General features: G+C 48.3%; 1 protein-coding gene across 49 annotated transcripts in view; it reads left to right on the forward strand.

The window, feature by feature from the left end:
* LRRFIP1 (LRR binding FLII interacting protein 1) overlaps positions 1 to 18668 on the forward strand; it is a 114853-nt gene that overhangs the window by 61947 nt on the left and 34238 nt on the right. For 11 of the 49 annotated variants that reach the window (XR_004969271.1, XR_004969269.1, XR_004969270.1 and 8 more), the window contains exons 4-12: positions 2763 to 2810; positions 4335 to 4379; positions 5111 to 5161; positions 6363 to 6401; positions 10140 to 10199; positions 12983 to 13045; positions 15634 to 15711; positions 16997 to 17041; positions 18140 to 18205. The exons of 6 other annotated variants lie outside the window; for them this stretch is intronic. Coding sequence is in view for 40 of the 43 variants with exons in the window: in XM_036319205.1 (XP_036175098.1) it covers positions 2763 to 2810; positions 4335 to 4379; positions 5111 to 5161; positions 6363 to 6401; positions 10140 to 10199; positions 12983 to 13045; positions 15634 to 15711; positions 16997 to 17041; positions 18140 to 18205 (495 nt within the window). In the remaining 3 variants the exon portion in view is untranslated. The remainder of the gene's footprint in view (positions 1 to 2762; positions 2811 to 4334; positions 4380 to 5110; positions 5162 to 6362; positions 6402 to 10139; positions 10200 to 12982; positions 13046 to 15633; positions 15712 to 16996; positions 17042 to 18139; positions 18206 to 18668) is intronic. 32 more of the 49 variants (XM_036319190.1, XM_036319193.1, XM_036319199.1 and 29 more) reach the window with 23 other exon arrangements.

The raw sequence follows: 18668 nt of genomic DNA on the forward strand, positions 1-18668 counted from the left end.
TTTCAGAATTTGGGAAATCCTTTGAAATCAGGTATTTAAAGGGAAAGATTATCCTTCCATATAATTTTATTAGAAAATGTTAAAAACATCAGTACACATTACCACATGTTAAGAGATTATTACCTTACTATTAAAAATCCTGAGTAGAAAAGAAAATGATGACCTAACAAAACAATTCTGTAGCTTCCTGTCAGCCTGCCTCTGTCCTAACATTGAGAGGGCTAATGTGTGGCTGTTTCCCAGTGTTTTGTAGAAGCAGCTGAGGTTCAGAACTACATGCACTGAGCAGGCCAGACACGGAAATTAAAGAGAAAAACACCCGGTGCATGACCCCTGATTCAGCAGGAATGAAGGGAGGAGTGAGAGGTTCCCTGGGAGTTTATAGAACGTGTACACAGTCTCCCCATAAATGGGTTTCGTTTGTTACATATGACACCTATAGTTTTATACACTTACTTACTAGGTAAAGAACAACTATGTTTTTCTTTTAGAGCAGCTAATAATTACACTTAACTTCAAAGGTTAGGACGTGGGGGCCCTTTCGACACACTATTTAAAGTGCTGCCCTTGAGTTCCTTCGCTACCTACAGCCCTGAAATGCCTTCCCGTCCTGCCCCATCCCCGTCTGCATCAGTACCACCCGGAAGAGGGTAACGGAATCAGTTAAGTAGGCACCAGCATCTCTGTGTACTTTGTTAGATTTTGTGGGGTCTGAGAATTAAAATGTGACCTGAAGCTAGAGCCAGTCACACGTACAGTCTCGGAGCAAAGGCGGCAGGTAAAAGGAGGGCGGGAACCCAGGCTGTACCCCACAGAGCAGGCATGACTGTCCTCATACCGACACAAGAGACGGTCGGCTGCCACTTGGATTCACTCATTCGCTACTCGCCCGAGATTGCTATTGTTTTCTTCTCACTCACCCACCGGTGAGAACTTGGCCAGAATGGAAATTTGTATGCGGGAGTGAAACCGGTCCTCCTCGCAGAAGCAGAGACACATTTGTATAATAAAGATGGGTCCAAGGTCACTGCAAGGACGAGGACAGGGAGGCAGGGAGTGTGCTCTCCAGCCTGTTCGGCTGCTTGGAGTGACGGCTTCTCTTCTATGGAATCAAAGCTATTTCTGAAAGCCAAGCACCTTTTGCGTTCCTCTGGCCCTCCCTTCCCCTGCATGACTCACCGGCTAACCCTACTAGTTCACCTCTGAAGTTCGGGGTGCTTCCTGGAGTCCGCTGTGCTGGCCTGCGAGCTAGCGCCAGGGCAACTAGCAACTGCACTCGCTGTTGGTTTCTGGGGTCTCCCTCCTTCCGCGGGAGGACGCGGAGACACAGCGAGAGTTACAGCCGCTGTTTATAAGGCCACCCATGAACTAGATGGAAAGCTTTGGATACTGGTTCTCGTTTTTATCGTGAAAAGAGCAATAGTGTGCAGGACTTGATAGAGTATTGGCAAAAAGAGCAATAGGAAAACATCTTAGAGACTACCTTTGGGATTTAAATCATATTTTGTGAACTTATATAGGCCCTTCTCCTTTTTAAAAACCCGTTTTCTATCTTTATAATTAAGCCATAAGATAAAGGAGGTCGATGGCATTACATTATACTTACCTGGAATCCAAGAGTGAGCGTTGGGCTGATATTAATTGAATGCACAACAGCTTCAAGCTGTTGGATTTTACTTAATTTGATGTTAAAACATGGCTGGGAAGTGTGTAATTGTCTTTCCTGTCGCGATTTATAGTCTAAGGCACATCACTCATAGAAAAAGCTTTGGCTCATGTACTTTTGATACTGCAGTTCTGTACTGGTTGAGTTTTTAAGGCATTGCTAAATTCTCACACACACACACACACCCGATTTTTCCTCTTCCAGTTCTCCACTTACACCACCTCTAAGCGGAAGGGGCAAGGCCGTTGGGGACCTTAAACCTGGCCGCCCTTCGAAAGAAACGGAGACTGAACCCGCTGTAGCAGCATCAGGGGGCGGTCCCTGTAAAATAACCCCAACAATTCGTTTTACTCCTCACACCTATTGTTTACCCTTCTGGTGAGAAGGTTTTACTGTGTAAAGAGGAAAATCACATCTACGTTACAGAGGTGTGGTTGGTTGTTCCTTGATTTTCTCTTTGGAAATTCAGGGCAAAGAGAAGAGTAAAACCCCGTTCTTTGAACTGTACCTGGGGTCCCCCTGCCTTTGGAATTGTATTTAATAACAGGGACAGCCGGTCTGAATCTGCTTTTCTAACTTGGACCGACCGCCATAGTTTAGACAAGCCAGGTGGAAACATGGAGGCATTCGCTACAGAAAATCAGAACATAACTTGCAAACATTATTTGTTCCCTGTACAAAGGCCTCCCCCTCCGTAGCTGTAAAGACGCCCAAAGTTTGTAAGTTCAGCAGGGGTATCAGAGAGCAGGAACAAGTGCGCCAGAAATCGGGGGTCAATCACAGTTGCCCCCTTTCTGCTACATTTCTGAGACGGAGAGCCCTCGGAACCAGTATGGGGGCTCCATGTGCTGTGGCTCGGTGTCCATCCTGGTCTCTAGGCCCCCTGGGCCCCAGGAATGCATCATCCTGGCTCCCTGGGCTTGCAGGTGGGAGCGGGTGGGCGGGGTGTGTCCCGGCTCCGCTGCCTCACTGCTTTGACTTGGCGTGTTCCCCGCACCGTGTGGCCTGGGCAGCAGCTTGGGAATGCATGTCACACAGCTCCCTTTGCATTTACCATTTCCCTTCTCGCCTAATTGTCTTTCCTTTCTGTCCGTAGAAATATTATGGGCTGTACACGAAATGGGGTGACATCGAGCAGTGGATGGTAGGCCTTGGATACGATTTTAAGAAACTTGCATGGTTTATAATTTGATTGTTACACAGTTTAATTGCATAAATAGATTCCTGTTGCATCATAATTTAATCCCCAGAGGTTTCCTGCCATTCCTCTTGCGTCTGGCCTGGTTGTTTACCTCCCAGCGGAGGCCTGGGTAGGAGGGCCCTGACCAGGCCTTTGGTCTGGTCTGTGCAGCTGACTCCTGGAGTGTCCAGGCCAGTGTTTGTGGAGGTCGACGCCCCCTTGGCCTCCTGGGGCAGAGTGCTGTCCACTAGGGACACTCGGGCCAGGCGTCTGTCCCAGGCGTGAGGACTCACCCATTTCCATCCTGCCTCCCGGGCTCTGGTTGGAACCCAGAGGCCACAATGATGCTCCATTTCCTTCTCTCACTATTGTGTTCGGCTGGCTGGTTACCCTCATTCCAACCTTTACCTGCCCTCAATGTTTGCCCTGCCCCCACCTCACCCGGTATTCCCACTGAAACCCCTGTTCTCTGGCAAAAACATTCCTGTACCTTCTCACCATTTCCTAGAACAGCTTCTCCATCTTCCTATGTCAGTTGAGAGCTAGCTCACCCCTACCCTGTCCTTAGGACCCTCCCAGGAGGGTGTGGGTGGCCCACCGCCCACTGGGTGCTGCCCATGGTCCCGAGAGGACATGGCTTCTCCCGTCATTCATCCATGCACCTGAGTGTGCCCCCTCCTCCTGTCCTTGTCACCAGCCTCCTGGTCATTGTCACATACCTTTAGCACTTGAGAATCTGGCCAGTGTGGAAATGTCCTGCTAAATATCCCTGATACATAAAATAATCTAAGGAAACGTAAAATTTCTTCCTAACATCGCAGGTGCCTGCATAAAATACGAAAGGCAGTTCTGGAAATACAAGGAGCACACACTTCCACTGTTTAAAAAATGGTGAACTACAACCTTCACAATGTGTGAGCCATCGTTTTAGGCTTGTGTGGCACAGGCAGATGTCCTTGTAGCCAATCTCAGGACACCGTTGAAAGGGGTCGTTGGTTTCTGTGCCACCGAGGAAGAGAAAGGCTGCTAGTTACCGTTGTGAGCAGCTCTGTGCCGGCTTCCCGGTGTGGAAACTGCATCTGGGAACGCACACAGTACACCAGAGAGCGTGCGTCCTTATGGCTCTTTCACGGACATGGTTTCTCTTCTGACCCCCAAGGGGAGGAGAGCAAGGCTCTGAATGTAAGGAAAAAAAGTGGGTGGGTTGACATGGACCAGACTTTAGAGGTTAGAAAAAAATTAAGGCTCGGCTTCCCCTCCACCACACACTTGTTTTGAAAGCCAAGATGAAATATGCCAATTATTCACGTGCTTCAGTACCCCCCTTTGGAAGAAAGCATTTCTCGCCGGCAATTTAAGTGAAGCCTCCAAGCAAAGGCAAAGGAAATGTGTGCCATTTATATCAGGAGTACTGTGCGGAGGCACAGCTGGACTGTCAGAGCCTCCCTGTGTCCGTCTCTAACCTCACGCTCTCTCCTCCTTTGGTAGGAAGACAGTGAGCGCTGCTCGCGCAGATCCAGAAGGAACACCTCGGTTAGTACTGCATTCATTCACTACTTAGGCGTTAGGATGGAAATCTAATTTGTATTTTTAGTGATATATATATCACTAAAAATATATATATATATATATAAAATATATAATATATATATATTACCTCAATGATGTTTATTAAAGAAGTTAATACTGATATTATTATGTAAACAAAGACAATGAACTCAGCTTTTAGCATTTTGACCTAACTTTGGGGAGGGGAGAGTGTTGGAGAAATTTCTGAGTATTACTATATTCATAACAGTTTTAATGCTTCTTTTGCTATTGAATACCCACGAACACTTCACAAAATAATGTGCATCGAGGCTACGTCGTTGTAGACTCCGGTGAAGTAAATAACAGCACTCTAATAAAATCAATCGAAAGCCGCATTATCTGGAAACAGCCTGCTATAAACAGAGGCGAATACCCACGAACACTTCACAAAATAATGTGCATCGAGGCTACGTCGTTGTAGACTCCGGTGAAGTAAATAACAGCACTCTAATAAAATCAATCGAAAGCCGCATTACCTGGAAACAGCCTGCTATAAACAGAGGCGCACAAAGCCCGAGCTGGCTTGGACCTCGGCTCAGGGCGAGAGCTTTTCGGAGGCTGCCAGTCGGCCCCACTGCTGTGGTGTCCGGCCAGCCGCCTCCGGTCGAGAGCTGGCGTGGGCTGCTTTGTGTTGCATTGTCACTTCATGCCTATTTCATCCTTTCTCTTACTAGGCTTCTGATGAAGATGAGCGCGTGTCAGTGGGTAGTCGCGGAAGCCTGCGGGTCAGTAACCTGAATGCTTGCGTCTGCATGGTTCAGTTATGTCCAAGTCCTTCGCTTTTCACCCCTGCATTCACACGTCCTGCTCATTATCCCTTGTAGTCTTGTAGTCAATATCCAACTGACAAGATCTATGCAATGGCGGGTGTCTCCTGGTTGCTGTAGAAAGATTACACCAGCAGTGAGGGGCATAAGCATAGGCACCTGGGCTGTGTCTTTCTCCAAGAGTGGAGGTCACAGTGTTTTTGTATGTCTGTCCACATCACAAAACTGCCACATCCTGGTGAAGTTGGCTGGGCGTGGCTGGTGGGATAAAGGCGCGTGTGAAGGAGCAGGCTGCCAGTCATGTGCTATTTGCACACACGCTCCCCGGCCGCCTCTGAATCTCAGGTTCAGTAACTGTCGGTGTAAGTCATTCTTAGTGATGTTTCTGCGGCGGCCGCCGGTGGGAAGTGGGGCCGCCTGGACCCCGGGGGCCGCGTCTGCTCGCCTCCAGGAAACACTCCTTTCCTCAACTTGGTGAAATCTCTTCATCACGGTCGCATAGTGGCTGATAAACACAACAACATATTTTCCTTGAACTTTCCAAAAATATTCATAATTATATTTGAAAAAGTTGCGTGCTTTGGGAAGTGAAGTAGGGAAACTGTGTTTTTAAGGCATTGAATTAATTTGCCAGTTTAGTTTACCAAAGGGCTGAAACTGCCCCTCACTGCTGGTGGTCATTAGGGCTCCATGCAGCCAGTATGTGTGACTTAAGGACCGCTGAGAGCAGAAGGCTTGTTTTAAGTCACCATGGCAACCAAATCAATGTCACACCTAGACTTCTTGTAGGGCACTAAAAATGCCTTTGATTCTGCTGTTCTAACAGTAAATTGTTAGAACTGTTTCATTTCTTCGCAGGTGCCAGAGGCAGATTTTAGAGGAGGAGTTAAAATTGCTCTAACTGCTTCAGATTTTAGGAATTACAGCAACATCTGCCGTGGAAGTTCTCTTTAACGTTATGGGATTTGTGGTAGCTATCACTCTAACGTAATTCCTTTTGCAAATACATGAGCTCCTAGAAAGCATGATAAAAATATAATTTTGTTAAGATGCCCAGTATTGCCCGTTTTCTGTTTTTGTTACGTCTGTCTTGGTTTTTTAACTGGTTCTTGGCACCTCTCTTTTCTGCCATTTTCCTGGTCCATCCTTACTCTGGCAGTCGCAGCCTGACCTGGAGTCTGGGGGTCCCTACGGCTGGGTGAGATGTTGGGGTGACTTGCCGTGTGATCCTAATGGTGTCGTGTGACAGATAATAACCGGCGGTGTCCTCACTAACCTCATGGGTGTTTGAAAAGCCGAGTGCATCTTTGTCAGAAAAGACACACATGCCACCCACCAGACTCTACCTGGGGCCGCGGGCCAGAGGCGGGTGCAGACCAGAGTGCTTGGTCTTCTCCCTGGAGCCTCCTGGGCGCCCTCTGACCCACCTGGTCGGGCTCTGGGCCCAGACTGGCATGCACACACTGTTTGAGCACCAGCGGTTTGCCACACACTGTGCCAGCAGCTCTGAATCCCAAGGGAAAAGATGATGTCTTGCCTTCAAGGAACTCAAATCAGATCAAGAACTGTAGTTCCTTTAAAATATTAAATTTAAGGTCATTTTATCTCATAAAGTCCATTGTTTTCTAATCTGTATCCATTCAAATTAAACATAAAACCGGGCTCCTTTGCCAGAAAGACCCCAGTCCCAGCAACAAAAAGAAGGCTTTTAGTTCAAATTCAGAAGTATCCTCTTACGTCTCTCCAGGAGTTTCTGTGCTGTCTGCTTTCCGAAGCCCATAAGCGTGAACCACACGGAAGAAAATCCCATCTCACCAGAAAGTGCGCTGGGCATGAACGTGGCTCAGTACTACGGTCCTGAGAGCGGGTCGCACACCCTTCCCTTTGGGAACTTTTTTAGAAGCATTTGTGCTTTATTCATTCTATTGCATTTCCAAATTATTTAGCAAATATCTGTGTTTAAAAATAGGTATTTTTATTTTTCAGTTGATAATGCCATCCACCCACCTCGCACCCTGGATCCCTGGAGCCTCCTAGTGGGGCTGCTGTCTGCACGTAAGGGCAGGAGAACTCCGGGGGTGGGTTGTCAAGGAGATGCTCGGTCCAGCCCAGCCTCGAGGTCCAGCCACTGGGGCCTGCTGTGGACAGTGGGAGGTGAGAAGCACCTCATTAGACTGAAAAAGCGCTCTTCCCAGCGTCTCCTGGGCCACCTTCCACAGTGACACTGGCGTCGAGAGCTTTTCTGTGACACGACCATTCTCGCCACCTTTCTATTCTTTAAGTTATTAAATGTATTGGTGACACGTTTCTAGATTTTTAGCCTTTTTCCAACTGAAAATGAATTCCTTTTGGGGCCCGGCCCAGTGGTGCGGAAGCGTGTATGTGTTGGTGACAGTCAGGAACACCTCTGGCGCTCACTCTCATTTTCCTTTTCACTCCTTTTTACAATCAAGTTCCGGGCATCGGGAAGTGCACGCGGGAGTTTTGATTTTGCCTTTCTTTTTTTGTTCCCCATCTCTCATGCCCTTCCTTGAAGGCGAGCCATCTTTTGCCTCGATAGAATAATAATCTCACATTGTTCATCAGAAAAGCTGACAGTTGAGTCGCGTGGGCAAGTGTGACGTTCGCGGGTGGAAGTTCGCGGGTGCTTTTCGAGCACTGAGCGGTGGTTGTGCACTTCCTGACTAATCACAAGTCACGAGTTAGAGCAATGGGTTCTGGTGAAGCATTAATTTTTGTGTCTTCTCCTCTTTTAGAAAATGCTAACCTGTGCATGCCCAGTGCCCTCTCTGATAGCAGTGTGTCCCCATGTCTCTGCATGTAAGACTCACCCCGGGGAGCTCATCCAAATGCATGTTCCCGGGCCCCTGGGTTCTGATTTCCTGGGCCGGGGCCCACGGTCCTCAGAGGCAGCCCAGGTGACCGCAGTGCAGGTGGCCTGCACAGCCCAGAGTGCGGGAAACGATTCCGTAGAACAGGCTGGTTGCACATCAGAGGTCTGACTTAAGGAAGTTCTGTCTGTGGACTTCTTATTCTGATTTTCAGCTCTCTTGACCCTACCACAGCACATAAAGCAGCCCCACTCATCAACATACAACACACAAAACCATCTGGAGGAGCATAGCTGGTGTCTCTCAGAAGGTCCAAGTGCCTGTCACTATAGAGGTGTGGTTAAGAGCCCATAGATTTGGGAATCTGTCCTAGGACTATATCCCCCATGACAGAATTCTCTTCCACCAGAAAAGGGTGAATGTTCCCCAAAGCCCTCAAAGTAAGAGTTCCCTGAGTGGTCATGAAAGGCCAAAAGAAAAAGGGTGATGGGTGAGAGAGGACCACTGCCCGGCCCCCACCCACCCTTGCTCCGTGCTGCTGGCCTTAGAGAATGAGACCAAAAGGAAGACTTGCCTACAGCAGCCCGTGCTTCCTCAGCAGCGGCGGAGATGCCGTGTTTATATGTGAACCGTTTTTATTCCTCACTCATGATAGTACAGTAAAGGTTACCCAAAGTGGCTCCATGTTAGCCTTCATGGTTACATTTTTTCCAGAAACTAGCTTTTAAACAGATAGCAGGAGAATGCGCCTGAGGTCTGAAATATTCAAGTCTCTGACACGGGTTTCCGGATCACATACTCTTTGTTAGTTGAGAGAAGAAATGAGACTGAGTAAAATTCCTGCCCATCTCTAAATATTTTTTCTGTTAAACTTATTTCAGAAATTTTAATATTTCCCCCAGAGTTTTCAAATTGAATGCTGAGGGATTTCTACAAACTCTGATCTAGAAACTTCAAGTTGGTCTGTTGTTGGGGTTTTTTTTAGTCGTATCAGAAGTAAATACATAATTTGATAGTCAAGGTTTCGTGAATCTGGATTTATAATCTGTCCGGAAATTCGTTTACTTATTCTGCATTAATGTCGTGGCTGCAAAATATGGGCAAACGCCTCCCCTCCCATTTTAATCAGATCTGATCCTCACGGTGGCCTCGGAAAGTATACGTTACTCTGCACAACTCCGCAACCCAGGGAGAGGGCGTCCGGGATTCAATAACTTAAGGTCACATGACAGAGCTTCTGTTTGGAATTTGGACTTGTGTCCCTGACCCCTGGTATCTCCCGCCTTTCTTGCCTGCTCTGTGCCCTGGCCCTCCTTTCTCTGTCACAAGAGCTGGTATGTCTTTGTCACTTGACAGCTGTTAATCAGCAGACACGTCCTCGTAGATGAATGAGCGCAGCTTAGACAGCCCAGCGCGTTGGGTCAGGGGAACTTGAACTGGGAGCAGAGAAGAGAAGTGGCGGGCAATAATGAACTTGATCATCTCATTTTCCTGGAGGACAAATTATGAAATATGTCCTCAGATTTTATTTTTGGAGTGGGGGGAATAGGAAGACTGGATGCATGAAAAACGAATGTAGAGGATAGAGGATGTATCCTGCTATTTTTCCATGACAAACTTCTACATTTCATTGTAGATTGAATAGAAGCTGTATCTGAATGTTCTGAATAAAACGTCATAATGGGCCACGATTATCAGGGACTAACCCCGTACCCAGAACTGAACACTGACTGGCTCGGGCCGAAACATGACCCCCCCCCCCCCCCCTTGCCTGGCAGGCAGGTTTCTTGTGTGCTGGGATTTCCGCAGCACAGCCATCAAACTGGGAACGAGAAGAAACTGCCCAAAGCTACTGCGCCCAGGCCCATGGGCTTCTTCCATAGGAGGGATTTTGCCTTAAGGCTCAGATGCCCTGTAGTTACAAGTGGCACTGAGTGGACTTTCCTGGGGTGCAGAGGAGCAGATGGGAGGCGGAGGCTGCCCTGGGCTCTCATTCACCGGCTCCCCTTATACCTGGTTGGTTCTTCCTTGCTGATCTGTATCTGTCTATAATCTGCCTTCATTTGTGTGCTGATGTCACTTTCTTCTTTTCTTCATTGAAACAGACAAATGGTTACGATGGAGAGTTGTACGGATCACAGCCCCTGAGCAGAAGATCGGGCAGGGTTAGTACAGTACATTTGCATGGCACAGAATTCAAACAGGTTGCAGCGAAGCTTTTAAAAAATATTGCTCAATCTAGCTGCTTTTGTTTCTGTGTTACACTGGTTCTCTCCCCCCCCCCCCCCCCCAGCACATGACAGAATGAAAGCTAATGTTTTTCAACTAGGAAACATTCTCAGAATGTTAGTCTTCTGACATTCTAAGTGGTAGCGTAAGAGATTCATATTGATAAGAATCCCTGGGTTTAAAAGGTCTAGAACTAAATATTAGCTCTTTCATTATTTTATGGCCCTGTATGTGTATATTATGTATGTTCAGCTTTCAAATATACTGAAATTTGACATTTCCACCCTTCCACGTTTCTAGTTGTAATTTTAAAGACGGGCAGAGCCTGTGTTTTCCTGGATACCAGCGGTGGAATGCTCACGGTGCAGGGTTGGAAGCAGAAGGGAGTCATCCTGGGGCGGGGGAGGGGGTGGAAGGGTTGATGACCAAGCAGGAGTGCGGGAGAGGAGCCGGGGACACCTGGGCATTTATCAGGGAGGTCTCTGTGGATTTCAAAAGGCTAAATTGCCTACATTTTTAATTGTTTCATGACCTGCTGCAGATCTGTCGTACATTATACTATGTAAACTCTTCCTGTAATTAATGTTTGCTTCACTTTCTTTTACTAGTTGTGGAACATAGCATTCCTTTAAATTTATCTTAATTATATTAAGCTATGTCATAAGTAGACTTAAGTTCTGTGGTCAGGTTTCAAAGGGGTCACCCAGCCCCACCTTAGCTTTCTGAAACGGCTGATCAGGTTTCCCCTCCTGCCTGTTAGGGATTGCATATACTCTGTCTCTTGTCCACTTTTCTCCTTCCAGGCTAAGAAAAGCATCCTCTCGCTTACAGGCTGCCTTCCTACTTATGTGCTCTTTGCACAGACCTCCTGTGGCCTTCCTCCAGCCTGTTACGTGTTTCTTTACGTTTCGGTCCATTCTGGGACAGAGCACGTGGCCCACCATCGTGTCCTCTAGCCTGTGCCCAGCTGGCCCTCAGGACAAGAGCCACAGGGTCTCTGAGGGCCCCAGTCTGCCCGTCGGGGCTGTATTGACTAGTTTGCAGCTTTTTACCCTCAATGTATTGGTTCACCTTCATTGATCACGAAGTCTTATCGTTGAGAGTTGGAAATTGCTGTAGAAGCTCTTTAGTCTAACTTCAGGCCAATACCACCTTCTTCTCTAGAACATCCCACATGTGGTTGCCACGTTTTGTGACAGGACAAGGGGACATCAGGCTCCGTGTTCTACAAATACAGCCAAATGTTTTAATCCCTGGTTTTTATGTTGTTGGAATAAAAGTCTGCTTTATGCGTTATTAAGATTTAAGTAATGCCTCTAGAAATACAAAAGAACTTGATTGTAAAACTGTGCACCGCAGAGTAAAATTGGATATAAAACTGATTTAATAAGTAATCAAGAAGTATGATGATTGAAGAACCAATAACCTACATCTACTGCAGCAAGCAGCGTGGCTGGGCAGATCCGGGGCAGAACACCTCCCCCCCCCCACCCCCCCACACACACACACACACACACACACACACACACTGAGGGTGAGCTTAGAGCAGGGGTCCTCAAACTACGGCCCGCGGGCCACATGCAAATACAAATATTGTATTTATTCCCGTTTTGGTTTTTTTACTTCAAAATAGGATATGTGCAGTGTGCATAGGAATTTGTTCATAGTTTTTTTTTAAACTATAGTCCGGCCCTCCAACGGTCTGAGGGACAGTGAACTGGCCCCCTGTTTAAAAAGTTTGAGGACCCCTGGCTTAGAGAAAGGCTGGGTGGGTTTGGAAGCTTTTAGATGTGGGGAATATCAGTGTGGGAAGGAGTAAATGACCAGGCTGAAGGTAGGAGTTTGGGAACATTCTACAGGGAACTCAGTCTCCATAGGGGGACCGCTTGATGGTTTTGATCCCCACCTCATGTCTGCATTTGTAGCATTTACAGTCACCTCCCCATCTAAATTCTGGGTTGGTTTCAGGAGTTTTTAGAGTGTATATCCCGTAAAACCACAATGACAGCTGTAGGCCAGTTGCTTTCTGTGGATAGTGGTTCACAGATGGAAGGGGTGGCTCTCTCCAGCTGAGCGGGAGCCCTCAGGGCGCTGGCCTGAAGGAAGATTGCAGAATTTGCATCCATGGAGTTTTAGGTAGCTAAGAAGGTATGTAATACTGTAAGTTTAGATAGCAGGTGACAGATGGCCCATCATAAGATTTAGTAAGGAATTACAAATAATACTAGAGGTGGGAAATTGTGAAAAACCATAATAGTTACACTGCAGGGCATCACGGAGACGTCAACACTGGAACGTGAACGATAGCTCAGAGCCTCTAGTGCAGCGGTTCTCAATCTGTGGGTCGCGACCCCTTTGGCAGTCTAACGACCCTTTCACAGGGGTCGCCTAAGACCATCCTGCATATCAGATATTTACATTACGATTCATAACAGTAGCAACATTACAGTTATGAAGTAGCAACGAAAATGATTTTATGGTTGGGGGTCACCACAACATGAGGAACTATATTAAAGGGTCGCGGCATTAGGAAGGTTGAGAACCACTGCTAGTGTCCAAGAATTTCTGCGGCAGGGCAGCAGGTCTCTGTCCTCCCTCTGATGGAGGGCTGATGTGGTGTGGTTGTGTGCTCTGTGTTTGCCTTTGACCGGGACAGGCGGGCTTTGGGGATGAAGGTAAGGAACTGTGCATCACTTACAATGTCTTCTTTGGTGCCCAGAACTCCACCTACAGCGGTGACGGCAGATCCTCTACTGTGTCCTCGTCCAGAGAGGAGAAGTTGGTTCGTTTCCATTTAAATCTTTCACATCCTCTCTCCAGAAACGACAGGTTCTGTAGCATGCAACCTCGTGTGTGTGAATTCCGCTCTTTTCTATTTTAACATCTTCTTTACAGATTTTCATTTGGGTGGATTGTAAAGTCGGTTGTTGAGCAGTAATTAGTATGATATGTTTAATTCAGATGAATTGTGCTGGTCAGCTGGGTACAATGGAAGGAAGTATTTATGTGGCTGTTTGGTAGTTAGAATTAATCAGAAGAAAACAAAAAATAAGAAAGCTTGAACGTCTCTCCTCGAAAGTCCCCGGAAACAGAATTAGTGTTAGGGTGCATGCAAACTTGGTGGCAAGAAAATCAAATCCAAATCCACAAGTCTACACAGCAGAGTGCCTTCCCACGGATGTGCATCCGTTTTGATAGGCAAATAGTCCTCAATAGTTTAAGGGCCCTGGGAGGTGAGGCTTGCTTGTCCTAAGTCAGGTTCGTGTTCACAGCAAACACGGAGCTCGTGTAGGAAGGAGGATCACAAATGTTAGCGTTCACGTCCTGAACAGAAGACAGGCCCACCTGCCCGATACCCCTGTGCAGCGGGTGATGGGGAGAAACTCATTTTGCCAGGAAGTGTCATAACTAAGAAGTGTGCTCACCTTCAGGTGTAAACAGAGGGGGGAAAGAGAGAATAAGCGGAAAGTAACCAGGTAGAGCCACAGGAGTCTGTCTCCTCGCCTCTGTCATGCCTGGTCCCCTCCTGCTTCCTGCTTTTGCCTCTGGTGCGGGGGTGGGGGGCCGGGACATTGCTGGCAGCCCCATCACTTGCTCTCTCACTTTCCAAACGCCCACTGCTGCCTCCCAGCCCCTGTTAGTAATCAACACTCCAGCCTCACTCCGGGCCTCTATACCTTTCTTCCCCCAAGAGTTTTGAGTGAGCTGTAAGCAGAAAAATATGGGTGGGTTTTAACACCTTATTGAGTGTTAAACTATTGATGGGGTTTAACACTTTAAGAGTTTTGTGGGTATTATGTGCATTTTCTTAACTCCGGGGAATTGTTGCTATTACAAAGAGCACTTTGTCCCTCAGAAAACTTCCTGCTCACTCTCCAAGCGGAGATGCTTGCTCTCCAATAGAAGATGGTGGTAGAGACCCAGTGCCCAGTGAATTATTCGCCACAGCTCAGCATGTGTCTGACTCACTCACATTCATATAAGAGAAGAACCACATCCCCGGGGTGAAGTCACAGAGAGAGCTGGCCATTTGGAAGCATAAGGCTCATCGTATGTGTCCCACCATCACGCTGCCCGCCACCCGCCACTCGCCCGCCCTCAGCATCTCCCCGCCCGTTGCTGGGCTTTTGAATTTTACTTAAATCTAATAGCAGGAAGCTATCAGTGCAGTAGGTAGCACTGGAGACTTCTCTAAGGAACATCTCCCGCTGTTCACGTCGGAGCAAACCCCGCACTGGACCGTGCAGTGTCCGGAGGCACTTTCTCCCGCATGGCGACGTGGGCCCCTGTGCTTTCAGCCCCTGGAACAAGTCTCACCATTTGTGCCAAATATTAGGCAGTTCAGTTTCTTCCTGTCTAGCCCAGCATTCCGCTTGCCTGCTCAGGTCATTTTGGTACCTCTTATTCAAGGCGTAGGGGGGCAGGCACAAGTTACGGGCCTTGAAGGGGTGGCGGGCATCTTAAGGTGCCACCCAGCTACCTGAATGGAACCACTCCACATTCAGGGGCGGCCCTGTTCTTGTCTGGTTGGAGCACAGAAACGGGGCAAAGAACTTCCTCTCCCAGGGTCCTTTCGTTTGGGTAAAACATTTTATTTGGGGAAATTGTTAATTTATAGAGTAATATCCCCCAGCAATATTCTCTAGACCAGTGGTTCTCAACCTGTGGGTTGCGACCCCTTTGGGGGTCGAACGACCCTTTCACAGGGGTTGTTGCCTAAGACCATCGGAAAACACATATATAATTACATATTGTTTTTGTGATTAATCACTATGTTTTAATTATGTTCAATTTGTAACAATGAAATTGGGGGTCACCACAACATGAGGAACTGTATTAAAGGGTCGCGGCATTAGGAAGGTTGAGAACCACTGGTCTAGACCCTTGGTCTCAGAATTACAGCGCTGACTTCGCCGTGTCTGCTGTGAGTGGTGGGTGCCTGCTTTGTGCGAATACCCAGGAGGCCACGCCAAAGACCATTTCCAATGAAATGTTCCGCTACAGAAAATAAAGGTTGATATCTCCACAAATTCTTGGTTTTGAGCTTTTTCCCACCAAACTTTAAAAATCAGAACTCCAATTACAAAGACGTTCAACGCCCCCGTGGTCTTGCTGCCGATGAAAAATAGTGAAATCTGGTTTGCCTGTGTGCAGATTCGGAAGACCTGGTGTGGTCCCCACTGTAGTTCGTCAGTTAACGGGACCGTCTTTATTTCCTTCTGATCATCCCTCTGTCTCCCGCCCCCAGCAGTGCATGCCCGTTACCAATTTGGCTGTAAAAGTGGTTTTGTGTGAATGTACAATGCGGTGTGCCTTGGAGATGAAACAAAGCCGCAGCCTCGTCCCCTTCGCTGTGTTCTCTGATTTCAGGGGCCGTCCTGCTCTGACCTCGGCCTTCCCCGCGGTGGCCTTGCGCCCCAAGTCCTGTTCGCCCAGAGTGGAAGCCGGGTCTGTCTCCCCTTCTCACGTCCCTGCTTCCTCCTCCTCCTTCCCTGTGTGTCATCCACGGCTGAGTGAATGTGTGGACACTCACCCTCTCCCACATGAACTCCCAGGAGCAGAGCCCAGCAGTGGTTTCCATTCACTGACTTGCTAAGACTTTTCTCAACTGTTGAAAGCATTATCGCACATAACTTCAGACCTTATATAGAAAAGGGGGATTTAGGAAGAAGGAGGCTCTAGCGAATGGGTCTTTTCAAAAGCTCAGGGCCCCCAAATTGGTCTCTTGGGTCCCTCCTCCTCTTCCAGCAATTGTTCCCCATTTGGGGTTTCATTTGTTTTCTTAAAAAATATTTTTCTCTGGTTGGTGTGTCCAGGAAGCAATTTGGAAGGCTTTGGGGCATGATCGGCCTCCTCCGTCTCTGAGGAGGGGGGACAGCCCTGTTTCTTTGGCTCACGCTCCCCTGGCTTCCTGTTTGCACGGGCCCGCCTGCAGGCCAGCGGGTGCTGGGCCTGTGAGCTGTAGGGAGGCCCTGTGGCTCTCACACCAGGAGGCCCTGTCGGAGCTCCAAGTAGGGACCCAGTCATGGAGGCTGAATTGTCCTCTCCTTGTATTGTCCTGTCCCCCGCGTCGCTGGGTGACTCATCCCTGGTCATGCACATTCCAGGACTGGCCCGGTGGCCCTGTGCTGCGGGCTTTCCATGGCCTGTGCCTGGAAATGAGTCACGATGCTATTCTGGGGCTCAGTCTGCGGCCACACCAGCCTTCACGTCCCAGCACACCCTGCAGGGCTCTGGCTGGCCAGCAGCTGCAGGCCGACAGCTCCTTGTGTGTCGTGAAGGCTGCTCCCGACACCCTCTGCTAGAAATAAGTGCACTGCCGCTCCCTCTCCCTGCGTGGACGTGTGTGGATTAACACTCCTCCGTGCTTTCTTAACCTGGGGTTTGACTGCGGGTTTGGTTGCTCTTGTGGGTGTTGTTTCCCTTGTCACCATTCTGCCTCATCCCCTCACACCTTCTTCCAGGAATACCTGGAAAGAAATGACAAGAAAATAGTCATATTTCAAAGATGCTGGGGAAGTATAGTGTTTTAAAGTTAACAATCATCTTGCATTTCTCTTTCCTGTAAACTTGCGTTTGTATCTATCAAATACACTGAAAACATCGACTTCTTCTAACTATTGCACAACACTTTGGCTGCCATGCTAACCGAAAGTATCTGATTACCTGGCTTGGGATGTGTTGCCCTTTTTGTCAAGACTTTTAAAACCTGCCACTTACTTCCATCCTCCAGCCCTCCTGTCTGTACAGCGCTGCCCGGCCAGCGGGGAGTTCCCGGGTGCGTGTGCTCGCCCCCCTTCAGGCCCCTCTGTCCTCCCTGTCGTGCCCCCACTGCGCGTGTACGCCCCACCCTGCACACCTGCATCTGTCAGCAGCCCTGCTGGGATGACCTGCCGGTGACATGGTGCTCACACCTGCATGGTGTCTGTCACCTTTGGCCAGATCTGGGTTTTATTCTCCCTACAGCTGACAGTAACTGTCACCCGGCTTCCGTCCCCAGGAAGGCAGTGTTTGTCTAGCCTTGCTGGGCAGGAATGGAGCAAGGCAACATTTACTCAATTCATTGGCAGAAAGAAAGGCGGTTTTTTATTGCTTTGGTGTAACATTAACAGGTATTAATCCGTTGTGTGCTGTATTACCTTGGAAATTTCCAGTTTTAAATACAAGGTACTTATGTGAGTGGGAAACTTAAATATTCAAAGTGGCTATGCTGAGTGGTTAATAACTTTCTGAATCTCCACCAGATTGCACACTTGTGAATTAGACACGTCACTGGCTGAGCAAACCAGCTGTGTCAGGGGAAACAGGAAATGGGAGGCCCTTTGAGCTGGGCAAAGGCTGACATGGCCAGTCACGGTATTATAAACTCCTGTTACCCTCGGTGTTTCATTACATGGGATTTTCATGTTAATCAGATATTCTGTTTTCTAGTTCACACATTTTAAATAATTATAAAAATCAAACTGCAATTAATGTCCTATTTTGTTCCAAAGCCACTTCATATTAGAGTCGTTTTCTAAACGCCGGGTACAAGGATGCCGTGACGAAAGTCAGGATATTTGAATGATCTGCTCAGCTAAATCTGGGCTTACAGGTTTTCACTCAGCGAGGCGTCTTTTTCAGAGTCATAGGTTGAAAGAACCTACTGGTGTCAGCAGCAGCTAAACGTCTCTCCCTTGGATTTTGCACATGCCTGCCCTGCTCCCCAGCACTCGCCCTGGGACGGTAGCTTTGAGCCCTCCCTGCATGCCTTCCCTCTCCGTGTCTTTGAGGATGCGCCCCCGGCATGTGCCGGTCTGCCTCGGCTTGTGTTGTGGAGTTTTCTGGGTGCCGGGAGAGAGGAAGCCACCCTGTCCTGACAGTCTGTTTTCCACAGGCGTCTGTGTTCGGGGACGGCAGTCTCGGTGGGCCTCGGCGGGGAAGCGCCTCTGGTTCCTATGCTGTAAGGCGCTGTCTGTGCTCCCAGAGCTTCCTCCCGTCTGCTGCATGACCCGGGGGGCTCGCCCAGCAGCGTTCCAGCCCCAGGGATAACTGGCCTAGGTCACAGGGAGGAAGGACTGTCTTGTCCCAATTTCCCATGGACGAAGTGGCATGGATAATGGGAATCACGAAGCCTGTGGGCATTAGTTCCGTGTCCTCACTCATTGCAGTCACAGGGAGGAGACTGACCCGGGCTGAGCTTCATCAGCTCTTTCCCTGCCACAGGCAGACAGTACGTAAGTAGTGAAGGGGTTGGTCTTAGGAGGAAGAAGAGGAGACTCAGACAGGCCACCGGTTATTTCCACCTCTGGATCATCAAGAACGATGAACACATTCAAAGACTCAGAACATTACACGGATGCCATTTCCTCATTTTATTTTGCCTTCCCCCCACTACAAAGGCTTGGAAATGGTATTTCAGTAAA

The sequence above is a fragment of the Myotis myotis genome, unplaced genomic scaffold, assembly GCF_014108235.1.
Source record: "Myotis myotis isolate mMyoMyo1 unplaced genomic scaffold, mMyoMyo1.p scaffold_m19_p_8, whole genome shotgun sequence".
Classification (NCBI taxonomy): Eukaryota; Metazoa; Chordata; class Mammalia; order Chiroptera; family Vespertilionidae; genus Myotis; species Myotis myotis.